The sequence below is a fragment of the Pelodiscus sinensis genome, chromosome 1, assembly GCF_049634645.1.
Source record: "Pelodiscus sinensis isolate JC-2024 chromosome 1, ASM4963464v1, whole genome shotgun sequence".
NCBI classification, from domain to species: Eukaryota; Metazoa; Chordata; order Testudines; family Trionychidae; genus Pelodiscus; species Pelodiscus sinensis.
The window spans coordinates 117,789,138-117,810,044 of NC_134711.1; the positions used below are offsets into that span (position 1 = coordinate 117,789,138).

Consider the following 20,907-nt stretch of genomic DNA (forward strand, 5'->3'; position numbering starts at 1 on the left):
AAATGAATGAATGATCTGTTTCTGAAACTGCTTAATTAATTAGAGTTTTAACTATCGGCTACCTAGCTAAGGTCCTTTGCACCAGGAGATATCCTGACACTAGCAATACACTACTCTTTAAGCTTTGGAGTTGCATCATGATCTTTAAAACTGTAGCTCACTGAATAATCTTACCCGAATGAGATTTATGCACCAAAGGGCACACTATAAAACGTAGGCATTATTTATTTACTATTACTACTGCCAACACAAGTGTAGTCTGCACTAAAATGACAGTGTTAACCTATTTATATGGTGTGACTCAGACTCCCCTAACCGTCCTGGTGCATACATTCAACTTGAAGAGGAGTTTTGCTGGGCAAGGAAGGTAAGTCCTTACCCCAAAGAGTGGTCTGAATCCGCAAAATGCATAAATGAGAGATGAGAAATATTACAAAAATGGAGTTGATGCAAAGACAGAATAAATGATTTGTCTAACATCACACAGGGTCGCTATGTTACAAGTCCAGTGCCTAAACCACAAAACCAAACTTCTCTCATTTTCCTAGAACTTCATACATACCTATTGAGGGAATTTAGCCCTTAATGTAAAGTAACAATTGTCTTTATTTTGCAACATATCAGAACTATTTTAACTACATTGGCAACTGTCTGAAGGGAGCAGCAAAGTAGTTTGCTGATAAAAGTGCTTTGCCTCTAAAAATCACATACAATTTTTGGAGCAACTTAGATGTCAATTAAAACAGTGTGGTTGCATATTAGAAATGCTCCTTCATTCAGGCTTCCCTATGCCAGTCATTTGGTATGTTCTGTCATGCAAAAACATCTTGTCTTTGATCTCAGTGGCATAGGTAGGAGATTGGTATTCTAATCCTTCTTTCTAGGATAGTGATTTGAATCCAGCACATCTCAGCAATGACCATGAAATGCTACAGTTTGGAGCTGGTGCCCCTAGGTGAGATGGAAATGATCGATTCATTTTAAATCCTAGCAGCTGTCAGTTTCACAGAGGGATAAATAACTAAGGAAGTCTTTTACTGCCAGTAAAAGTCCATGCACAACAAGGGTGGGATGCTTTGGCTGGCTAGCGTAGCTTGGCTTCCTACTGAGAGTGATCTGTTGGGGGTTAAAAAAGTGTGCCCCCGCAGGTAGCAAACAGGCTAGTATTTCAACAAAATTCACTCCCCTGAAAAGGGGCAAAAAGGTGAAGAGAGGGAAGGAGAGGCAGGCGCAGGCTAATCCAATCGCTCAGCTTGTCCTCTACATGCAGCAGATCTTCCCAGCTGGCTCGCTCGCTCAGGCCCTGGACCTACTGCTGCATGCAGCTAGCCAAGCCAGCCGCAAGGGCGCGCTAAAGAGCGCCGTAGGGTCAGGAGCGGGATGAGAGGCGGGTGCATCTGTGATGCTGGGATTCCCCCCCATCCCCCCCACCTCGCGGTACGCGATCCTGGTCTCGCGGCCCCCTAGGGGAATGGCCTGGGCCTGGGGAATCGGCATTGCAATGGGGCGCGTGCTGCTCAGGGGGAGCAGGGTGTTCGCAGCCGAGGCACAGGCGGGGACGAGCGCAGGGTGCAGGCTCCTGCTGTGGGAGCGAGAAGGGCGGCGGGGACCGGACCCAGATCGCTGTGCGCCAGGGAGACGCCGGGTTTGGCAGGGCTGTAGATGAGGCGGGGGCTCCTGGGCAGGGGGAGAGCGAGGTGCCCTGCTGGGCTGCGTAGGTAGGGGCCGGGAGCCGCTGGGTTTGTCTGGATGTGCTGGGGGGAAGGGGGGTGAAACGCGTGTCTGGGGGAGGGGATCCTGCTAAAGCGGTCCTGGGGGGGACAGCGGCCTGGGGCGCAGAGCGGCTGCAGGGGAGGGAGGTTTGTGGCAGCGGGCGGCCGGGCTCTTGGCGCGGCGCGCTGGGAATCCTCGGCCAGGCACGTCCAAAGGAGGAGGCTGCGTTGTGCGTGTGACTGATGCGGTGTCACAGCAGCTGGGGGGCGGGGACTTGGGGGGAGCCGTAAGTCTCCTTCCATTGCCCGGCTCCGCTTCATCCCCCCGCCCCCTGTGCTGGAGAAGGCGAACAAAAAAAGGCTGAACCTGCTGCCCGCCCAGGAGGCGCGGAGCTAAACGGGTCATTTCTCCTGGAGGGGAGGAGGGAGCCCTGGTTTTTCCCACCTGCCGTGTCAGGAGGAGGCTGCGGACGGCTCCCCCGCCCAGGTGCCGGGGGGGGGGAGTGGAGGGTAGCTCCTTGCCCCCCCGCCCCGCTGGGATTTGGGGCGCAGCCCGAGCAGCCCCTCCCGGGCAGCATGCACACCGACGAGGGCTTGCTGCAGTGACAGCTCCCCGCGTGCTGTGTGTGCCGGGCGGGGGGCGGGCGGGGCAGCCGAGGACCAAATGACTGGGAGGACGGGAGACCGCCGCAGCCGCTATCGAGTGAGGAAGCGGCTGAGCCCTGCCGCCCCCTGGCTTGAGCTGCCAGCCGCGGGCAGGCTCTCCCCCGGCTAGCTGGGCTGCGATGGCAGCCGCCGCCGGCCTTCCCGATGCCCCCCATCCCTAGAGCCCCAGGGCGGCCACCGCGGCGGCTGGGGGTCTGTTGCATGGGGGGCTCTGGCGCTCCCGCTGCCCCCCGGCCGCGATGAGCGACTGCAGCCCGGCCCGGAGGACGCTGTGCCGGGGCAGGAGGAGGATGGCGGCGGCAGGGCCGGTGTGTAAGTGTCCCCGGACCCGGCTGCCCGTGGGGGGAGCCAGTGCCTTGTGCGTCTTTGTCCTTTGCTGGCTCTACATCTTCCCCGTGTACCGGCTGCCCGACGAGAAGGAGGTCGTGCAGGGGGTGCTGCTGCAGCAGGGCAAGGCGTGGAGGAGCAACCAGACCGCAGTCACCCTCTTCAGGTACCGGCGGCCCTGCCCCAGCCCCGCGTGCAGCGCAAGGGCAGCCAGGGACAGGCAGAGCAGAGCGCGGGGACCCCAGTGTAACCCCCCACCCTCCCCGAAAGAATCGGACCTTCTGTGTCACACTCAAATACTGATCCCTAACCCCCTCATGCAAACACTTTGCGTCTTTGGGGGCCGGGGGGTGGCTGGACCCATTTACTGTTCAAGGGTTTGTTGGTTTTTTGGGGGGGGGGGGGGGGAAGTGGTTTGGCAGCTTGGGGATCCTGTGTGCGGAGTGGGAGAGGACTAACGGATGAATGTTTAGCTATTTTTTTTTCTGCTACACATAAAACCAACACCGAGGTCTCTGTTGTGGTCTTGGATGCCACACCGCAGTGCTTCCTTTTGCCCCTAACAAAGAAAAAAGACCTTCCTGCTCCCCGGGCTTCCTGCTTTTTTTAAATGGGTGCCCCAGCCCCCCGAATGTGTTTCCAGGTATGGGGTTGGGGGAAGGTTTGCCAGCACTGAGCATCTCCCCCAGTCCTGGAATCAAAGCTGCAAGGAGCAGTTTTGCCAGACCCTTTACTGTGCACTTTATTATGCAAAACATGTGAGAGAGACTGATTTTGGTGTCAGGTCTGTGCAAACGCTGCATCTCCTGAGCCCCGGCTCCTCAAAGTGTGAATTTCACCTCCAGCTGCAAAGGGAAAGGTGAATGCTGCAGTTAGGATTCCATAGTAGCATTGGAGGACCAGGCTCATGCAACTCAGGGATTTTCCAAGGAACCTCATTTGAAACTGGATGCAATGTGGTTCTGCAGTACCTTGAAAACCTCTTCCATCTATTGACTAATCATGTCATTTTGGGGAATATATAGCCTGACTTCTTTTCTCCCTCTTCCACCTCACCCTAGGAGTGCTGGCAACAATTTGTATAGTAGGGGTGCTGAGAGCTGTTGAACCAAGCCATATATAATGGAAACTACTTCAAGGGGGTGGAGGGGTGCGGTGGCACCCCTAGTTCCAATATTTATGATCAACAACATCTAGTTTTCTTCCCCTTCTCTTAGTAGCAAATGGAAGGCAGGAGCAGTAGCCCTCAAATTCCCTCCAAAAGGCCCTCTTGCTCTAAGAGCCAGAATAAACTGCTGTTTGCATATCAAGGATTTCTTTTTCACAGTACTGAATTGTTTTCTATGACATCTTTGCAATGCGTTGTACGTTGTAAGGAAGGATGTTGGGGCTCACGCACTCTGGTGCAGGGGCTTAAGCAATTTTTTTTTTTTACTTTCATAACTGATGCGCAGAGGTGCTAGGACTAAGAACTGCCAAGCATTGAGTGCTGGAGCTCAGCCCTGGCAGCCCTAGCACAAATTAAACACTGCATCCTTGAATGATCTTTGGATGTAATTTGACTTTCTGAAATCTTATAGAGGAGGCCAATTTATAATGTGATTATGTTAGGTCCCATCTGCCGCAATAACATAAACTTTACAGAGCATTTAATTCCTTACATTAGGATTCTTCTCTCTCAAGCTTTCAGGCAATATAACTAATCTTGAGTGATATAAGGGGCTATATGTTAATATCAGTTCACCATTTTCAGCATTACAGAAGCTCCTTTAATCAGAGGTAGTGTTTACAAACATGCAGATGCACAGGACTTTTTCCTCTGCTATTGAGGGGAGAATAAATTTGAAAATGCTTCAGTCTGCAACAAACAAGACTGATCTTTCCAGCTGCAGATGCATCTTCATTCTGTCTACACTACAGGCTCCCAATTTCTTGTGTGGGTAACTTTTTTAGAGAATGCCTGGATAGGTGATATGGGAATAATTTGCTGTGTTATTTTTCAGTTTGATAAACCAACTACTGGTTTAGTGACTGCACTGGTGCTACAACTTTCAAATTTAACCTTCATTTTTAGTAATTTCTCTCAGATTGTTTACAAGCACCAGCCTTTGGTTGCTTCTCATTTACTTGAGCATTTTTGCACAAATCCTGATGCATAATGACTATTGCAAAGTCATATCTTTGAAAGAAAGAAACTCAGCAGATGAAATAAGTTGTTGCTTCTAGAGAGAGGAAGCTAATGGGGATGCCCGCAATGGAAATTTTAAATTAGAAATATGCCAAAATAGTCAAATGATTGTGCCACAGAAAATTAACTTTTAACTTTTGCTGTGTGCATTTACTTCTGTTAGTTTTGGTGGCAGGATATCATGTTAAATCCATAACAAGTAATTTTGTCTATATTATGAAAGTCTTAACTAAATAAGCAAGCCTTTGTTTTACATGGAAAATCAAGAATTATACAATTTTATATTTAGGGGAAGTTGTATTAAAAGTCCCTTATTTCAGTTCTTACTGAAAACCAACTGAGTTTATGAATGAAAGTCTCCTTTGCTCTTCACTGGGGGTAAGAGGAAGTGAGGCAGATTAAGTAATTAGCTAGTGCCACAGATGTTTTCTGGGACCATCTGGGAATTGAACCCAGCTCTCAAATTTTTGTCTAATGCCTTATCCCCCCCCCCCCCCCCCCCCAAACTATCATCTGTGCATCTGCTCCTGAAACATTTGATGCATGATCTGGATCTTTCCTCATCACATCCCCCTTGCACAAATAAGCTGTACTCTGTGGACACCAGTAGAACTACTCCCATCAGGGCTACTTGCCTATATGAGGTTTTGCAGAATCGGTTCCCAAGTGAGAATTTCCCTTTTATAAAATACAGACGTGTTATTCTTGTGGGGCTCAGTATTTTAGCTCCCTATCTGTGTTTTCCCATTTCAATGTCACTACATAGATGAGTAAGGACTCTTCATGCCAGTAGCAGTTGTTGCAGGCTCAGGTCTTTGATCTGATCCATTGAGATGGCTACCTATTTTAGGTACAGGCTCAGGATTTACTCTGCAAACCTTACTTAGGTGAGTAATCCTTACACACACATCATCATCTGCATAATCTGTACTGTGTATCTGCATAAAGATCATTGATGTACATAAAGCTTTGCAAGATAGGCTCTTCATTATTAAGGTATAATTTTAGTTTACAGAGATTGGGTCTGAGACAGCATTCTTTATTTAGATATAAAGTCTTTTGAAGTCAATGGGAGTTGATCTTGTTAAGAAGAGCAGAATAACTGCCTAACATGACCATCATTCTTGCTGTTCAATGATGTTAGTGACTGAGATAGGCAAAGTCACTGCCATGGATCTCTGTTGATCTCTGACAAACAATGAGTAACTTTTAGTAAGTCAAATGGAAAACAGTTTACTCTTGTACTTCTCAGATTAGACGGTGGCAAAAATACTATTTATAGGGATGAGAAAAGGTCATTACACAATGACTAATCATGACTTTTTTTCTTTGCGAGTTTTAATATTACATCTAATTTGTTTTGCGTTTTGTTCAGTTTTTAAGGGCCCAATTCTGCAGTCCTTATTTAGGCAAAACTGCTAAATATCATACTTCTCCAAACTGTTCCCGTTGCTGTTACTTAGGTAAACAAAATAAAAGAATATGTTTTCCGTTCTCTTTTTTTGTAGGATTATTTCACTTACAGTTATTGTAAATGATGAAAGATCTCGTCCCATATTCACACTGCTCCTGAGAGCAAAACTACTGCTATTCCCCAACATGACTAAGCAGCCAAAAATCCAAAGTGCTACTTTATACAGATAGGCAGGGTTAATAGCATTACTTATTGTTAAGGTTGTCAGACACACTGCTTCATTCAGTTCACTGGTTGTAGGGGCTTAGGGAATGACTCAGGGTTGTGGTGGGAAGAAGGCTATTGCCTATAAGTAATTCTGTTTCATTTGTGGAAGAGGCAGGGAGGTTCATAGTGAAGGAGGCAGGGGTCTGCAGAAAGTGAAAAGGAGGTCTCAAGGTTAAAGCAGTTGAATGATACTCTGGAGAACTGGATTTGTTTCCTGCCTCTTTGCAATTCTTACGTGACACTGGGCAAGTCACTTAAACCAAACTTTGCACGTGTGGTTATTAATGTCATGTTCATCATTTTCCGGGTGCCTGATGGGACACTCTTAAGGCCTGATCTACAGAAGTTCTGAACACTCAGAGCCAATCAGAGTTTTTCATTGAACAGTACATGTACAGTACTGTGGAAAACTAAGTACTCTGAAAACTCAGATCTTAGGCCTATCAGAGTGGGCACCCAAAAGTAGTGGAAACTTTTGATGTTAATCTTTCTCTGCCTCAGTCCTGGTCTACACTAGGAATTTACTTTGATATAACTATGTGAAAAAGCCACACCCTCAAAAGAGGTAGCTATATCTAACCTCTGGTATAGACAGCACTAGATTGATGGAAGTTGACACTTGAGGAGGTGAGTTATTTGCATTGGTGATGGGTGTGATTCTCCCATTGGCATAGGTAGTTCTACACTGTCACATTTTAAGTGTAGACATACTCAAAGTTCCCTATTTTGCAGTCGGGGAATAATACCTTCTCTTCCACACCTCATGGGCGAGTTAAGATAAATTCAGTATATGTGAAGCACTCAGATGCTATAATGATGAGCACCGCTGGAGAGCCTATGAGGAGATTAATTTCAGAGCAGGGTTTGAATAGTGTGCAAGTCAATAAAGTATGGGGACACACACTGAATGAGGATAAAACAAAATCTAGAACAGCTGGTAATTCAGTTGGTGCCATCCATACTGCGTGATGAATGAGGCAGGAGTCCTGAGGGAAAAATAGTATGTGATTGTGTCATTAACGACTACAACTGGCAGTAAATCTTTCTACATTCCAGTTTTTATTAAATAGAATATTTAAAACAATGCTGTCTCTTTAGGCTGTGCAATACCAATGTTAACATCAAATCAGTGAAGTTTTTCTTTAGCTCCATCTGCCAGTTTTTATCCCCGAGGCTTGGTCTACATTATTAACTTACTGAGGGCTTGCTGCCCCAGCCCCTCCCCTTCTGCCTGAGGCCCCACCCCTTCTGAGGCATGGAGCAGGCCTCCTCCTTGCCCCCTCCAGTTCATCCAGGGGTCTGGCAAGGATGTCAGATCCCTTGCTGACAGGAGAAGCTCTCCTGTTTGTGTACTGTAGATAGTGTCTTCACTGAAGTACTACAGTGGCACAGTCCTCCTTTTACCTCTGCAGCCATCAGTCACAGAAAACTGACATTGACGAGGAAATCCTCCAATGGGCTGGTGCAGTTCCACTCAACAATGCAGATCTGCCTCTTTCATTGGGAAATGTTGGCCCCAGCTTGGCCAAGATCTATGGTTCGGTCTTGTTAGCCACCTATAGATCCACCAGCGATAACTAGCTATCACCCTCAAATTATGCGGAGTCTCTGACTATACAGCACAATTATATCAGTTCAGCATTTTAAGGGTAGCCAAGTCCTTAGATGTAGTCAGTGCTAGTTGCATAACTGTTACCACTTTGAAAGTATGTTTCAAGGTAAATGTGAGATTAAACTGCATATTGCTCATGTGGATTAGTTAAGTTTAACCAATGATTAAACTGTTTTACAGGGCAACTAATTTTACTTTTGTGTGTATGAGAAAAGTGATAAAATGTGTTTGAGCATATTTACAGCTGGAAAATACTAAACCAGGACAGCACTGCTTCAGGGTATGGTGACAATTCTTTAAATATGTAAAAATATTCATATTTTGCAAATGCACTTTGCATTTTCAAAGGGTAAGATTCTGTTCACTTTACTCATCTGAGTAAATGGGAGTACTTGGGTGACTAAATGTAAAGTCCTGCCGCTCTCTAACTGTGCATTGTGAGTGTGTATTTCTAGACTTCAAAGTGCAAAGGACTTAAAAATGACCTTAATTATGCTTCTGGTTTTTTATTTCTGTTTTAAAATAATGATCTTACTGCACTTTTGTAAGAGTTATTGCTATTACAATTAGATCACCCAGGCACCTTCAAGCTGCTGCTCAGATCAGGGCCCCATTGTGCTAGACTCTTTATAAATGCATAATACAAAACAATCCTTACCTCAAAGAGTTTACAGAATATATACTGACAAAATAGAGAACATTTGGGAGAGGAAAAGGAGCCTTAATACCTAACCTTAATAAAGACTGTTGCTTGGGAATAAATATGGCAGAGGTTCTGAGCTCCAAAATGATCTATCTTACTAGCTCTGACCGGTATCTTTGGGATGAGCAGCAGGATAAATAAGATGGAGGAGGGGAAATCTAAACACTCCAACAAGGATGCTGAGAATGATTTTTTTTCCCTCCTGATGTCCCTTTCAGGAACAAAGATGAGAAGGGGACGTGAAAGCATATTCTTCTGTACAACATTCATTTTAAAGTGAGAACTCTGGTCCTGTGTAAAACGGGAGATAATAGGTAGCAGTATTTCCCCTATAGTTTCCCCAGAGTAAGAACAACACAATCAGATTATATTGATTTCTCCCTCCACTAGACCGCACATGGCAGCATAAAAGACTGCCTCCTGATCTTTGTTTTTATAGATTGTTAAGCAGACTGCAGTGAGTCTTCCAACCTTTTTCTATGCAGCTACTCCAGGTTGCATATGGTTTTACTTTCTTATTTGCTTTGAACATCATTGCACCTCCAGGGTGGCTGCTTTGAATCTCTTCCACTTCTTTTTCTTCTCTGGTTTTGCCCATCTTTCAGCTTCTCTTGGCCTCTTTCATTTGCAGCATTGTTGTAACCATGTTGGTCCCAAGATATTAGAAATACAGGGTCAGTGAGGACCAACTTTTATAGGACCAACTTCGGTTGGTGAGAGACAAAAACTTTGAGCGTACATAGAGCCCTTCTTGCCAGACCTGAAGAGGAGCTCCGTGTAGCCTGACAGCTTGCTTTTCGTCTCACCAACAGAAGTTGGTCCAGTAAAAGGTTTTCCCTTCACCTACCTTCTCTTTCTAGGTCTCTCTTAGCTTTCTGGTTGCTCAGCTCTAGCGGTGGTTTCTTTATACTTACTGAGCACATATTCTGCACATCAAAACACACATGCCTAGCTTGAATCATCATATAGAGTAGAGCTGGAGACAAGTTGCGATAAGAATATTTGCCTCTTTATTTCCCTCTCTTCCAGTCACCAGTCACCTTCAAAGCCCTTCAGCTACTGCCGACTGCTCAGTGCATCCATCATTGTCCATTCCTTAAATGTCAGACTGCTGTTTATCAGCCTGTCGAGGAAAAACACCAACATTTGCTTTAGACAGAAGTTAGATAAAGTCTGCACTTAACAGGATTTTTCTCTTCCATGATGCCCAGTGGGTTCTTATTTAAAAGCCATATAACTTCTCACTGGCACATATTTAAAGGAGTGCTAGGAAAGCAAATCAGGCGCGTCTCTCATTTTCCTGAAAGAAGCCTCTCTTGCCTAATTTTGCCTTGCCTAGTGTGTCCATCATTGTAGTAATTGGGGAACTGCTCTCTAGTTCTCTGCAAAATTAATAAAAACAAACCACAAAATCTTTTTTATCAGTACAGCTATCTTAGGAAAATATTGAGTGGTGCTTTGGCCAAATTTCAACTCTAGTAATTGCATTCAGTCTGATTAAATGCATCCTGGCATTTCAGTTAGAAATTATATTCTACTGCACTCCCAGTCCCAAGCGGTTACATAATGTCACTGTGTGTGCTCTGTGGATCCCATCCTGGAACTGGGTAATGGAGTGATCTTGGTAGATGCTTAACATCTCTCACAGAAGTGCAACAAGATTTGAGACCCTGATCCAGGAAAGCATTTAAGCAAGTGTTTAAATATAAGCCTACACTGTAAATCCTTTCCTGAATATGGGTGATTTCGTGAACCAGGGACTAAAGATTAAAGTTTATTTCCTATTCACTGGTTTTAACATGGGAACAGATGCTGGTCATGGTGATGTTTCTAGGTGATGTTAGAAGTCTCTCCAAGAAAGAAAAGGTAATTTCTGAATGATTGCTCGCTAAGCATTCCCATATTATGATCTGCTTCTAGTTCCTAAAATGCCTTTCAAGCCATGGAAGGGGGGGAGATTAGTCTGATCAGGAGGCCAAGAATGAGAGGCTATGGCAAGGATAAGTAGGTGGCTGCTGGACTTGAGAGATGGGTAGAGACTATGAAGCTCAACTTTTTTGGGGGGAGGGTGGGGAGAATAGTGGTGGCTTCTTTCAACACCTGTGGGGAAAGGTGTACTGATTTATATGGTGTGGTGGGAGAGAGAGTGAAACTGGGGTTTGGTTTAGCCCAGTGTAAATAACACTCACAAAATTTGGAGAGGGGCCAGAGAGGGGCCCTCCCTCAAGTGCACCAGGAGTGAAGATACAGTGGCACTTAATGCCCACAAGGCCTCCTCTTTGGGGTGGGAGCTGAAGCTGGTTGGTCGAGACTCAAAAGTACGTGGGGATGGCCTGTGAAGGGCAGGAGAGGGAGCATCAACTCAGTTGGGAGATGTCAGTCCCTGCCCCAGATGGTGGAGCTTGAGCCAGATTGTAAAACTGCTCATCTCTAGGAGTGAAACAATCCAGCCACCTGCCTTCCCTTTTTGTCAATTCCATGTTTGGCACAGGAGCTCACTTTCAACTTATAGGTGCATGGAAAGTGCCATGTATCCAATAGAACTATAATTTGTCATATATGTAAATTATCACAACATCTAACATAAGAACATAGAATGGCCATACTGGGTCAGACCAATGGTCCATCTAGCCAGTATCCTGTCTGCTGACAGTGGCCAATACCAGATGCCCCAGAGGAAGGGAACACAACAGGTAATCCTCATGTGATCCCTCCCCTGTCACCCATTTCCAGACAAACAGTGGCTAGGGATTCCATTCCTACCCATCTTGGCTAACAGCCATTGTTGGACTTAACCTCCATGAATCTAGCTCTTTTTTGAGCCCTGTTAAAGGTCTAGCCTTCACCATATCCTCTGGCAAGGAGTTCCACAGATTGGCTGTTTGTGGAGTGAAGAAAAACTTCCTTTTGTTTGTTTTAAATATGCTGCCTATTAATTTCATTTGGTGACCCCTAGTTCTTATATTGTGGGAATAAGTAAATAACTTTTCCTTATTCACTTTTTCTATACCAGTCATGATTTTATGGACCTCTATCATATCCCCCCTTAGCCTCCTCTTTTGTAAGTTGAAAAGTCCAAGTCTTTTTAATCTCTCTTCACATGGGACCCGCTCTAAACCCCTAATAATTTTTGTTGCCCTTTTCTGAACCTTTTCCAATGCCAATATATCTTTTTTGAGATGGGGCAACCACATCTGTACGCAATATTCAAGATGTGGGTGTACCATGGTTTTATATAGAGGCAATAAGATATTTTCTACCTTATTTTCTATCCCTTTTTTAACCATGACTATATCTATGTTTGTACTTAATATGTCCTCATAAGAAGTCTTTGGTATTATAAAATAATGTGATTGTTCCTTTATAATGAGCAAGTTGGAGGATATTTCAATGAAGATATTACAATATAATATGTGTGTGTGCGCGCATGAAAAATAATCTCAGCTTTACTCTTAAGAAATGTAGGCTCGAGTACTCCAAACTCTTTATAACATGCACAAGTTGCTCCTGAGTGATTTATTCATCCAGAAACTGAGTTTTGGTAAACCTGAAACTATTTAGTAATTTGTTGCAAATATGCCAGATAGTTTTGTCCATTTTTTTGGACATTGGTACCATTTATGGCATGGTTGGAGGATTCACTTAGGTATTTTATGAAAGTTGACTATTTAAAAAACTGTTAGGGAGAAAAGAGACCAGTGCTTCATTTAGCTTTATAAAGATAAGGTAATAAAATAATTTTAGTCTTACAAACATGACCATATCATGTAATTGATTTCCAAGTTGATTTTCCCCATTGAAATCAGTGGGGAGTTCTATATAAATCTGGATGATTATTAACAATGATCATTTATGCAGTGCCATACATTTGTATGTTTCTTCACAGAGAGTGAGACACATTCCTTGTCCTGAAGAGCTCACAGTTTACGAAGATAGATAGCAACGTACAGCCCCATGACATGTATTAGCAACTTTGAGTGATGGAGTTATTTTACCCTCAATTTCTCAGATAGTCTTTAGTACAGTTTTACTGTAGCCGGGTTGTCTGTTAATGGCATGCTGTGTTCTCTAGAAGAATAATGCAAAACACTTGCACTGTTGGTTTGCATAGGCCAGGGTTGGCAACCTTTTCAAACCAAAGAGCCAAACTACATCAAAATTCAGAACAAGTGGTCAACAAAGAGCTAGTATAAGAATGCCCATTGTCATGACTGAAAATGTACAACTTAATATTATTGATTGACATGATGATTCATAATAACATAAATAAAATATTGTACTCGCAAACTTTATTTAATGGGACTTCTGCTGCTGGGGGTGCAGTCTGCGGATGAGGGGGTGCAGGAGTCAGGTTAGGGGTGCACGAGAGGCTCAAGGAAGGTTGGTGTGTGGGAGGTGCAGGAGGCAGGGCAGGGTGCGGAGGATGGGAAGTAGAGTATGTAGGGTGGGGGCCCTAGGGCTGGATTACCTTACCTGGCCAGGGCTAGGTTGCTGCACCAGGCAGGACTGGATGAGAGGCTAGGCCAGGATCGTTGCAGCTGGATCTTGGCCTCTCCTCCTACCCATGCTGCAGCAGGAGGGGGGCTGCCATCACCCCTGCCTGTGGCCAGATGGGGACCAGACCACTGGATCTGGGCTGGGGACAGGATGCTGTGGCCAGATGGGGGCTGGGCCCCGATTGAGGTGTTGTTAGCCAGGCTGTTGCAGCTGGAGCTCAAGCCAGGCCGCTGTGGCCAGCCTGTTGCAGCAGTTGCAGGGCTGCTGGGGCTGGGCTGTGGGGTCTGCCCCAGGAGCACAGAAGCTGGGGACAGACTGCAACAATCAGAAGGGAGCTGGAGCCAGGCCGCTGCAACCAGATGGAGGCATCTGCTGCTGCCAGCTTCTCTCAGTGTGCTTGCTGGGAGCATGCGTACGTCCCTTACAGCGCGTTCTTGTGTATCTAAAAACGTATGTCTTGTATGTTCAGGAGCTTCAGGGGGTAGCCGAGTTAGTCTGTTACAGAAAAAAACAACAATGGCCTGGTAGCACTTTATAGACTAACAAAACAAGTAGATGGTATCATGAGCTTTTGTGGGCACAGCCCACTTCTTCAGATGACTGGAGTTAACTCAGAAAACTTCTTCAGATGACCGGAGTTAACCACGAAAGCTCATGATACCATCTACATGTTTTGTTAGTCTATAAAGTGCTACCAGGCCATTGTTGTTTTCTTCTAAAAACGTATGTTCTTATGTTTCCAAAATTTGAATTAATTTTTCATTTTAATTTAAACCGTTGCATGCATTTGGGTAATGGCAAAAGAGCCATATTTGGTTCTGTACTGAGCCATATTCGGCTCAAGAGCCATAGGTTGCTGACCCCTGGCATAGGCTTTAATTCTTTTGGGTCGGGGTAGAATCCCATGATCTGGGCATCCCTAAGCCTTTGATTGCCAGATGCTGGGGCTGGATCACACAGTTTCCCTGCAATGTTCATTCGCTAAGAAGAACTGGGTATTGGCCACTGACAGAAGACAGCATACTGGGCTAGAAGCACCATTGGTCTCACCCAGTATGGATGTTTTTATTTGTATGTTCTTAATGATCTGTCCTTCCACATGTCACCTCCTGGAGATCCTAGTTGCTCATTGGTAAATCTGTAAGGGAGCATCTACACAGCACCCGAAACTTGAAATAAGATACGCAATTTGTGCTATGCAAATTGCATAGCTTATTTTGAGTCTATTTCGAACTAGCACTTTATTTCATCATTTGGTGCTGTCTACACAGTGCCAAATTCTGAAATAAAGTGCTATTTCGAGCCATCCCTTACTCCTCATGGAATGAGGTTTACAGGGATGGTGAAATAGCATATCCACTATAATTCGAAATAGCGGATGCGTTCAAAAGGTTAGGGGTAGCTATTTTGGGATACCTGTGGTATCCCAAAATTATTTTGCTGTGTAGACATACCCCACTGTCCTGTTTCTGCTGCTGCTTTTATGGCATACTATCTGCTTAAATGGGGAGTGGAGGGGGGGAGGGGAGGGGTAGGAGAGCGGAGGTTATGTGCAGGTCTTTTATTTAAAGCGCAGGACTCTCAGTTAGGAATAGACTTCCTGTTTGGCTGTGGACAAATCACTTAGGGTATGTCTACATTTGCACCCTAGTTCGAACTAGGAATGCAAACGTAGGCATTCGAAATAGTTAGTGAAGTGAGGATTTAAATATCCCGCGCTTCATTAGCATGATATTGCCAGCGCGTTACTCCAGTCAACAGCTGTTTAATGCACCGGCGAGATCATGCTAATGAAGCACAGGATATTTGAATCCCCACTTCACTGACAATTTCGAATGCCTACATTTGCATCCCTAGTTCGAACTAGGGTGCAAGTGTAGACATACCCTGAAATTTTTTGTGCCTCAATTTTCCCCATCTGTAAAATGGGGAAAATAATATATAATGAGAACTTTATTAATGTTTGTGAAGCACATTCAAATTCCTGATGGAAAAATATTATCGAATCACTCTCCTCCCAACCCTTCTCCAGTCACATGGCTGTATATTCCTATACAATATAGCAGTGGTTCTGAAATTTTTTGGCCCACAGCCCACACTGCTCAACGCAAACCTTTCCGCTAACCACCAGCCAACCACCTATGATGACAAATTGCCTTCAGTTATCTCTAAATACCTTAAATACTAAATTATTCATATTAGGCTATGGGAGCATAACAATTTAAATACACAACTATGACATATGGAGGTGTATATAACTGATAAGAAAGGAAATATTATTTAACAAAATCATTAAAAAGATTAAGCGCTTTAACTTTATCATGTTAGTTTACTAAACTTCATTTTAAATATAGTCAAATATGAATTTGTTTTCAAAACAAAAGGGTTCAACCTTGTCTTTATTTATGGAAGAGATGGGGAACTCTTGTTGGGTGGGTGGGCCACTGGCCCACAGAGAGATCAGTTGGGATCAGCCACACACAAGTTAGAAGGAACCGTCACTGATGTGGCCTCTGATTGAGACACCTCACTCCCCTCACACCCTCCCAGCCACAGGGTTTGAGGAGAGGACAGAGGTTCAAGGCTTCCCACAGGCCAGATTAACTCATCTAGGGTCTCAGAGGGTATGTCTACACTACAAAGTTAATTCGAACTAACGGACGTTAGTTTGAATTAACTTTGATAGGCGCTACACTAGCACTCCGCTAGTTCGAACTTAATTCGAACTAGCGGAGCGCTTAGTTCGAACTAGGTAAACCTCATTGTACGAGGACTAAGCCTAGTTCAAACTTACTAGTTCGAATTAAGGGGTGTGTAGCCCCTTAATTCAAACTAGTGGGAGGCTAGCCCTCCCCAGGTTTCCCTGGTGGCCACTCTGGCCAACACCAGGGAAACTCTATTGCCCCCCTCCCGGCCCCGGACCCCTTAAAGGGGCACGGGCTGGCTACGGTGCCCGTGCCAGGTGCAAGCCTGCCAGCACCCAGCCAGCAGACCCTGCACCTGGCACGGCTCAAGCCAGCCACCTGATGTCCCCCAGCCCTCCCCCTCTTCCCGGGACCAGGCTGGCGGCTCCCAGGAGTTTGCCCGGGGCTGCAAGAGGCGGGCATCCACCTGGTCTAGTGCAGACATCGTGGACCTCGTCCACGACCTCTGCACTAGGCACAGGAAATTGGCCGTCTAGGGCAGGAGTGCTGCCAGCCTGGCCACCCAGGAGCAGGAGTACATGAAAATCAAGGTGGTCCACTGAGACCTCCGACCCTGAGCCCTGAGCTTACAATGGCCGTACTGGGTCAGACCAAAGGTCCATCTAGCTCAGTAGCCTGTCTGCCGACAGTGGCCAACCCTAGGGACCCTGGAGGGGACGGACCAAAGACAGTGACCAAGCCATTTGTCTCGTGCCATTCTTCTCCAGCCTTCCACAAACTTTGGGCAGGGACACCACTCCTACCCCCTGGCTAATACCACTCCATGGACCCAACCTCCATCACTTTATCTCACTTCTCTTTAAACTCTGTTCTAGTTCTAGCCTTCACAGCCTCCTGCAGCAAGGAGTTCCACATGTTGACTCTTTGCTTTGTGAAGAACAACTTTCTGTTACTAGTTTGAAGCCTGCTACCCATTCCTTTCCTTTGGTGTCCTCTAGTCCTTCTATTATGGGAACTAATGAAGAACTTTTCTGTATGCACCCTCTCCACCACACTCCTGCTTTTATAGACCTCTATCCTATCCCCCCTCCGTCTCCTCTTTTCTAAACTGAAAAGTCCCAGTCTCTTTAGCCTCTCTTCATATGGGACCTGTTCCAAACCTCTGATCATTTTAGTTGCTCTCCCCTCTCCAACCCTCTCTCTTCCCCTCTCCCACCTCCTTTTCCCAGTCTCTCCGAGTTTTGTTCAATAAAGAGAGTTTCTATTTTTGACCACACGTTTTCTTTATTTTGTACATCAGGAAGGGGGGCTAGGGAAGGGTAAGTGGAAGGAGGTGAGGGAGGAATGGGGTACGAGCCCCCGATGGGGAGGACTGGGCTGGCTCTGCGGGCTTCTGAGGGTGGAAGCTCTCCTGCAGCCCCCCAATTGCTCCCTCTCTCCAGATGGCAACCTGTGGAATGTGCAGCCAGTCTGATGGCCGAGTGCTGTGATGTGCCCAGTGTGGGCACTCAGGGCACTCCAAGCCAGGACTGCTTTGCAAGCGGGGCACCCCTGAGAACTGTCTGTCTGGGGTGGGGGTCGGGTCCCTTTAAGCACAGCCCTCGGCTAGCCTGAGTCAGCAGCTCCACGCTCTAAGTCCTCATCTGATGCCCTGCCGGCACTGCTTCCGGCCATCCTTAACCCCGGTTCAGGGTCCACTCTGTGTGGACATGCTAGTTCAAATTAGCAAAATGCTAATTCGAACTAGTTTTTTAGTCTGGATACGTTAGTTCGAATTAGCTTAGTTTGAATTAACTAATTCGAACTAAGTTAGTTCGAATTAGCGCTGTAGTGTAGACATACCCAGAGTTAGTAGATTTTGTGGGCCCCAGGCTTTGCGGTGGGGAAAAATGAGGGGTTCAGTGTGTAGGAGGGGACTGCCAGGGAGTGGGATAGGGATGGGTGTGCAGCTTCTGGGCAGGAGTTGGGGTGCAGGAGGGAATGATGGTGTGAGGTCTGAGTGAGAGGTAGGATGCAGGAATGGGCTGAGGGTGGGAGGCATGGTGCAGGAGTGGGTTGAAGGTGGGGGTTTTGGATGGGATGTGGGGTTCAGGTGGGGGTGCGAGGTCTGGGCAGAAGGGAGGGGGCAGGAACAGGGTGACGGTGTGGGGTCTCAGCTGGAGGGGGGTGTGTGACGGGGAGGGGAGTACAGGGGCTGGGCATGAACAGGATGGGGGCCGTGCACTGTGCTGCTTCCTGACACCACTCCCCAGCTGCTCCCATTGGCTATGATTTTGGCCAATGGGAACATCAGGGAAAGTCTCCAGGTGAGTGGTTTCCTGTGCTGCAGTTCTCCCATACGGTGGAAGGGAGAGCCGCAGTGCGCAGAGACACTTCCTCCCTCTGCAAACCAGATCCAGTCCGTGAGGCTTGGGGCTCCGCCCCTACAGCAGGAAGCCAGCAATTGTGCTCCAAGTACATGCAAGTGGGGAGTCGGAGGGCTGGAGTGCCCGAGTGTGCTTCCTGTTACAGCGGTGGTGCCAAGCCCACGGCCCACCTGCAAAATGGTTGTGGATCACTAGTGGTCTGTGGACCACACTTTGAGAATCACTGCAATATAGACTTCACTGGGTTTAGTATTCAAAAGCATCTAAATCCCATTTTCAAAAGACTGTAATAAACAGAATTAATAATTATCTGCCCAGCCAATGAGAGCTACCTCACAAAGCTGGTAAAAAGAGTGGATGGAGCAGAATTCTGAGAGCACTAACCCAGACTCAGCTGGGTCTGACATCACCCCTTGCAAAATATTCTCTATAATTTCCAGAGTTTGAGTAAACTGTTTACTAAAGAACATAAATATTTTTAGTTCTCCAGGTACCACATAACCATTGGTCTCTACTAGCAAAGGTACCAAATTCTATCGGCAGTCTCCTGATTTTGCAGCTTATAAGTCTTCTGAGTGAATGTTAGTATAAAAGGCGAGCGAGCTCATGTCCCTGAGTGGTGGCAATTGCAATATATGGGATTGGGTGTTGAAACTAAGAGCACCAGGCATTTAAGTCAGAGAAGAACTAGAAATGTGAAGTGGAAATGTAGTTTCTTTGTCACTTCCCATATTCAGCTGTGTGAGGGAATAAACTGGCTATGCAATGTATGCCAGTTGATGTGAGAGTGCCTAAAAATAGTGATCAATCACTGGAAAATTGTGTTTTGATGGCTCACTTTAGCCAATGTTGGGCAGGAGCGGCCCTAGACAACCTGCCGGCAACTGGCACCCTAGGCAAAACACGCGATCAGTGCCCCTGCCACCAAAGCCCTCAACGGCCGTTTATCTTGGCGTCTCGTTCACCTGTATTGATGGGCTGCCACTGATGTCAGGTGAACATACAAAGATTTTGTGTCTGTCAGAGTTCAGAAAATACAGATGGGCCCTGCTTCTGATACCACACCAAGATTTTGTCTTTGATTAATCAGTATTTCCTAATTCTTCTTTTTGGCTTCACGTATCAAACCAGTCATAGTCAGTGAAAGTATTTAGATATGAACTTGCTTAAAATGAAGTCAGATACATTCATAAGGGTGTGTGTAATTATTTATGAGGGTCTTTGTTTGGTCTCTGTAAAAAATTATACAGGTTTGCCTGAATGTAAGATATCATATTCCAGTTTGATAGCTTGTTTAGTGGGGCAGACTCATATTCTCATTTGCGGTGGTGTAAATCCAGAGTTTCCCATTGAAGTCAATGGAGTTATCCTTGTTTTATGCCAGCACTGGAGTATTTGAGGGGAGTATTAGGCCCAGGGACTACAGAGATTAGGGCAGTCTGACAAGTAGCAGGACTAGAACTGTGAAAATTTTGGTATTTCTTTCTCATAGGGGTTTCTGCAAACCTTTTTTCGGTAGTGGGTCACCTAGTCTTAGATACTTTGAATTTGGGGTTTGAGTCAGCTGAAATATTCAGATCAAAACTTGAGTCAAATCTGCCAAATTTTATTTGCTTTCTAGTTGAACTCTCTTGGGTTTTATGTGCATTCAAGTCAAGCGATACTTTAGCCCATTTGAGCATTGAACTGAGCCAAAGCTCATTAGACCTTGGCAAACCTAGGCTTAAATGTTGGGTTTGTCACCGAGCCTCAATACAAAGGGGTTTCTTTTGGCTTGAGAGTGCATTATTGCAGCACTGATGGGTTCTGTTGCTGGTTCTTCTACAGACTTTGCCTTTTGGTTTAACCCTTCTGGCTTAGTTTACACTAAAGAAATTAAGCCAATGAAAGATCCTAGAAACTTTGTAAAACATTTTGCTTCCTCATGTGAACTACCCAGTCTACGAATGGCTTACATGTGGTATAACAGATCAGAAAAGACTATCTTTCATCAGGTTTAATAAATGACTAAAATTTAATTGTTTCATTCTGAACTGTTTTTGTGCCAATCTAAATGAAAACAAGCTGAAAAATGTTTAAGTCCCACAGTACACCAGTGGATTTGAGAAATTTCCCACAATGCTTTACTTTTGTGACATAAGCCAGGAATTTTGAGCTAGCTGTCCAGAAGGTATTAACAATTTAAGTTATTTAACTGAGTTTGCAATCAGCCTATCTCAAACCTTCCCAAAGTTGTCATGTCAGCTACCTGCTATAGATTTAAAGAACAGTACATGTTGCTGCTGATAGATAGCATCACACCACATAAATGCAATGTGTTATTTGCATTTTGTCATCCAGATAAATGCTTTAAAAAATTTTTCCCTATTTATGCAAGGTACGTAATAAATTTTGGGCAAATAATTCACAGTATTTGACTTTTGCTAATGTTTGTGACAATTATTCAGAAAGAGATGACAAATTTACCAATTGTGTTTGTGTTGCTTTAAATTTTTTCTCAGGTATCTGAA

At 45.4% G+C, this 20,907-nt stretch overlaps 1 protein-coding gene across 1 annotated transcript in view; it reads left to right on the top strand.

The window, feature by feature from the left end:
• The first annotated feature begins 1,847 nt into the window (after window positions 1-1,847).
• Window positions 1,848-20,907, top strand: part of ST8SIA1 (ST8 alpha-N-acetyl-neuraminide alpha-2,8-sialyltransferase 1) — a 161,017-nt gene continuing 141,957 nt past the window's right edge. Inside the window, exon 1 of the mRNA XM_075898340.1 lies at window positions 1,848-2,871. Coding sequence (XP_075754455.1) covers window positions 2,618-2,871 — 254 coding nt within the window. The 5' untranslated portion in view covers window positions 1,848-2,617. The remainder of the gene's footprint in view (window positions 2,872-20,907) is intronic.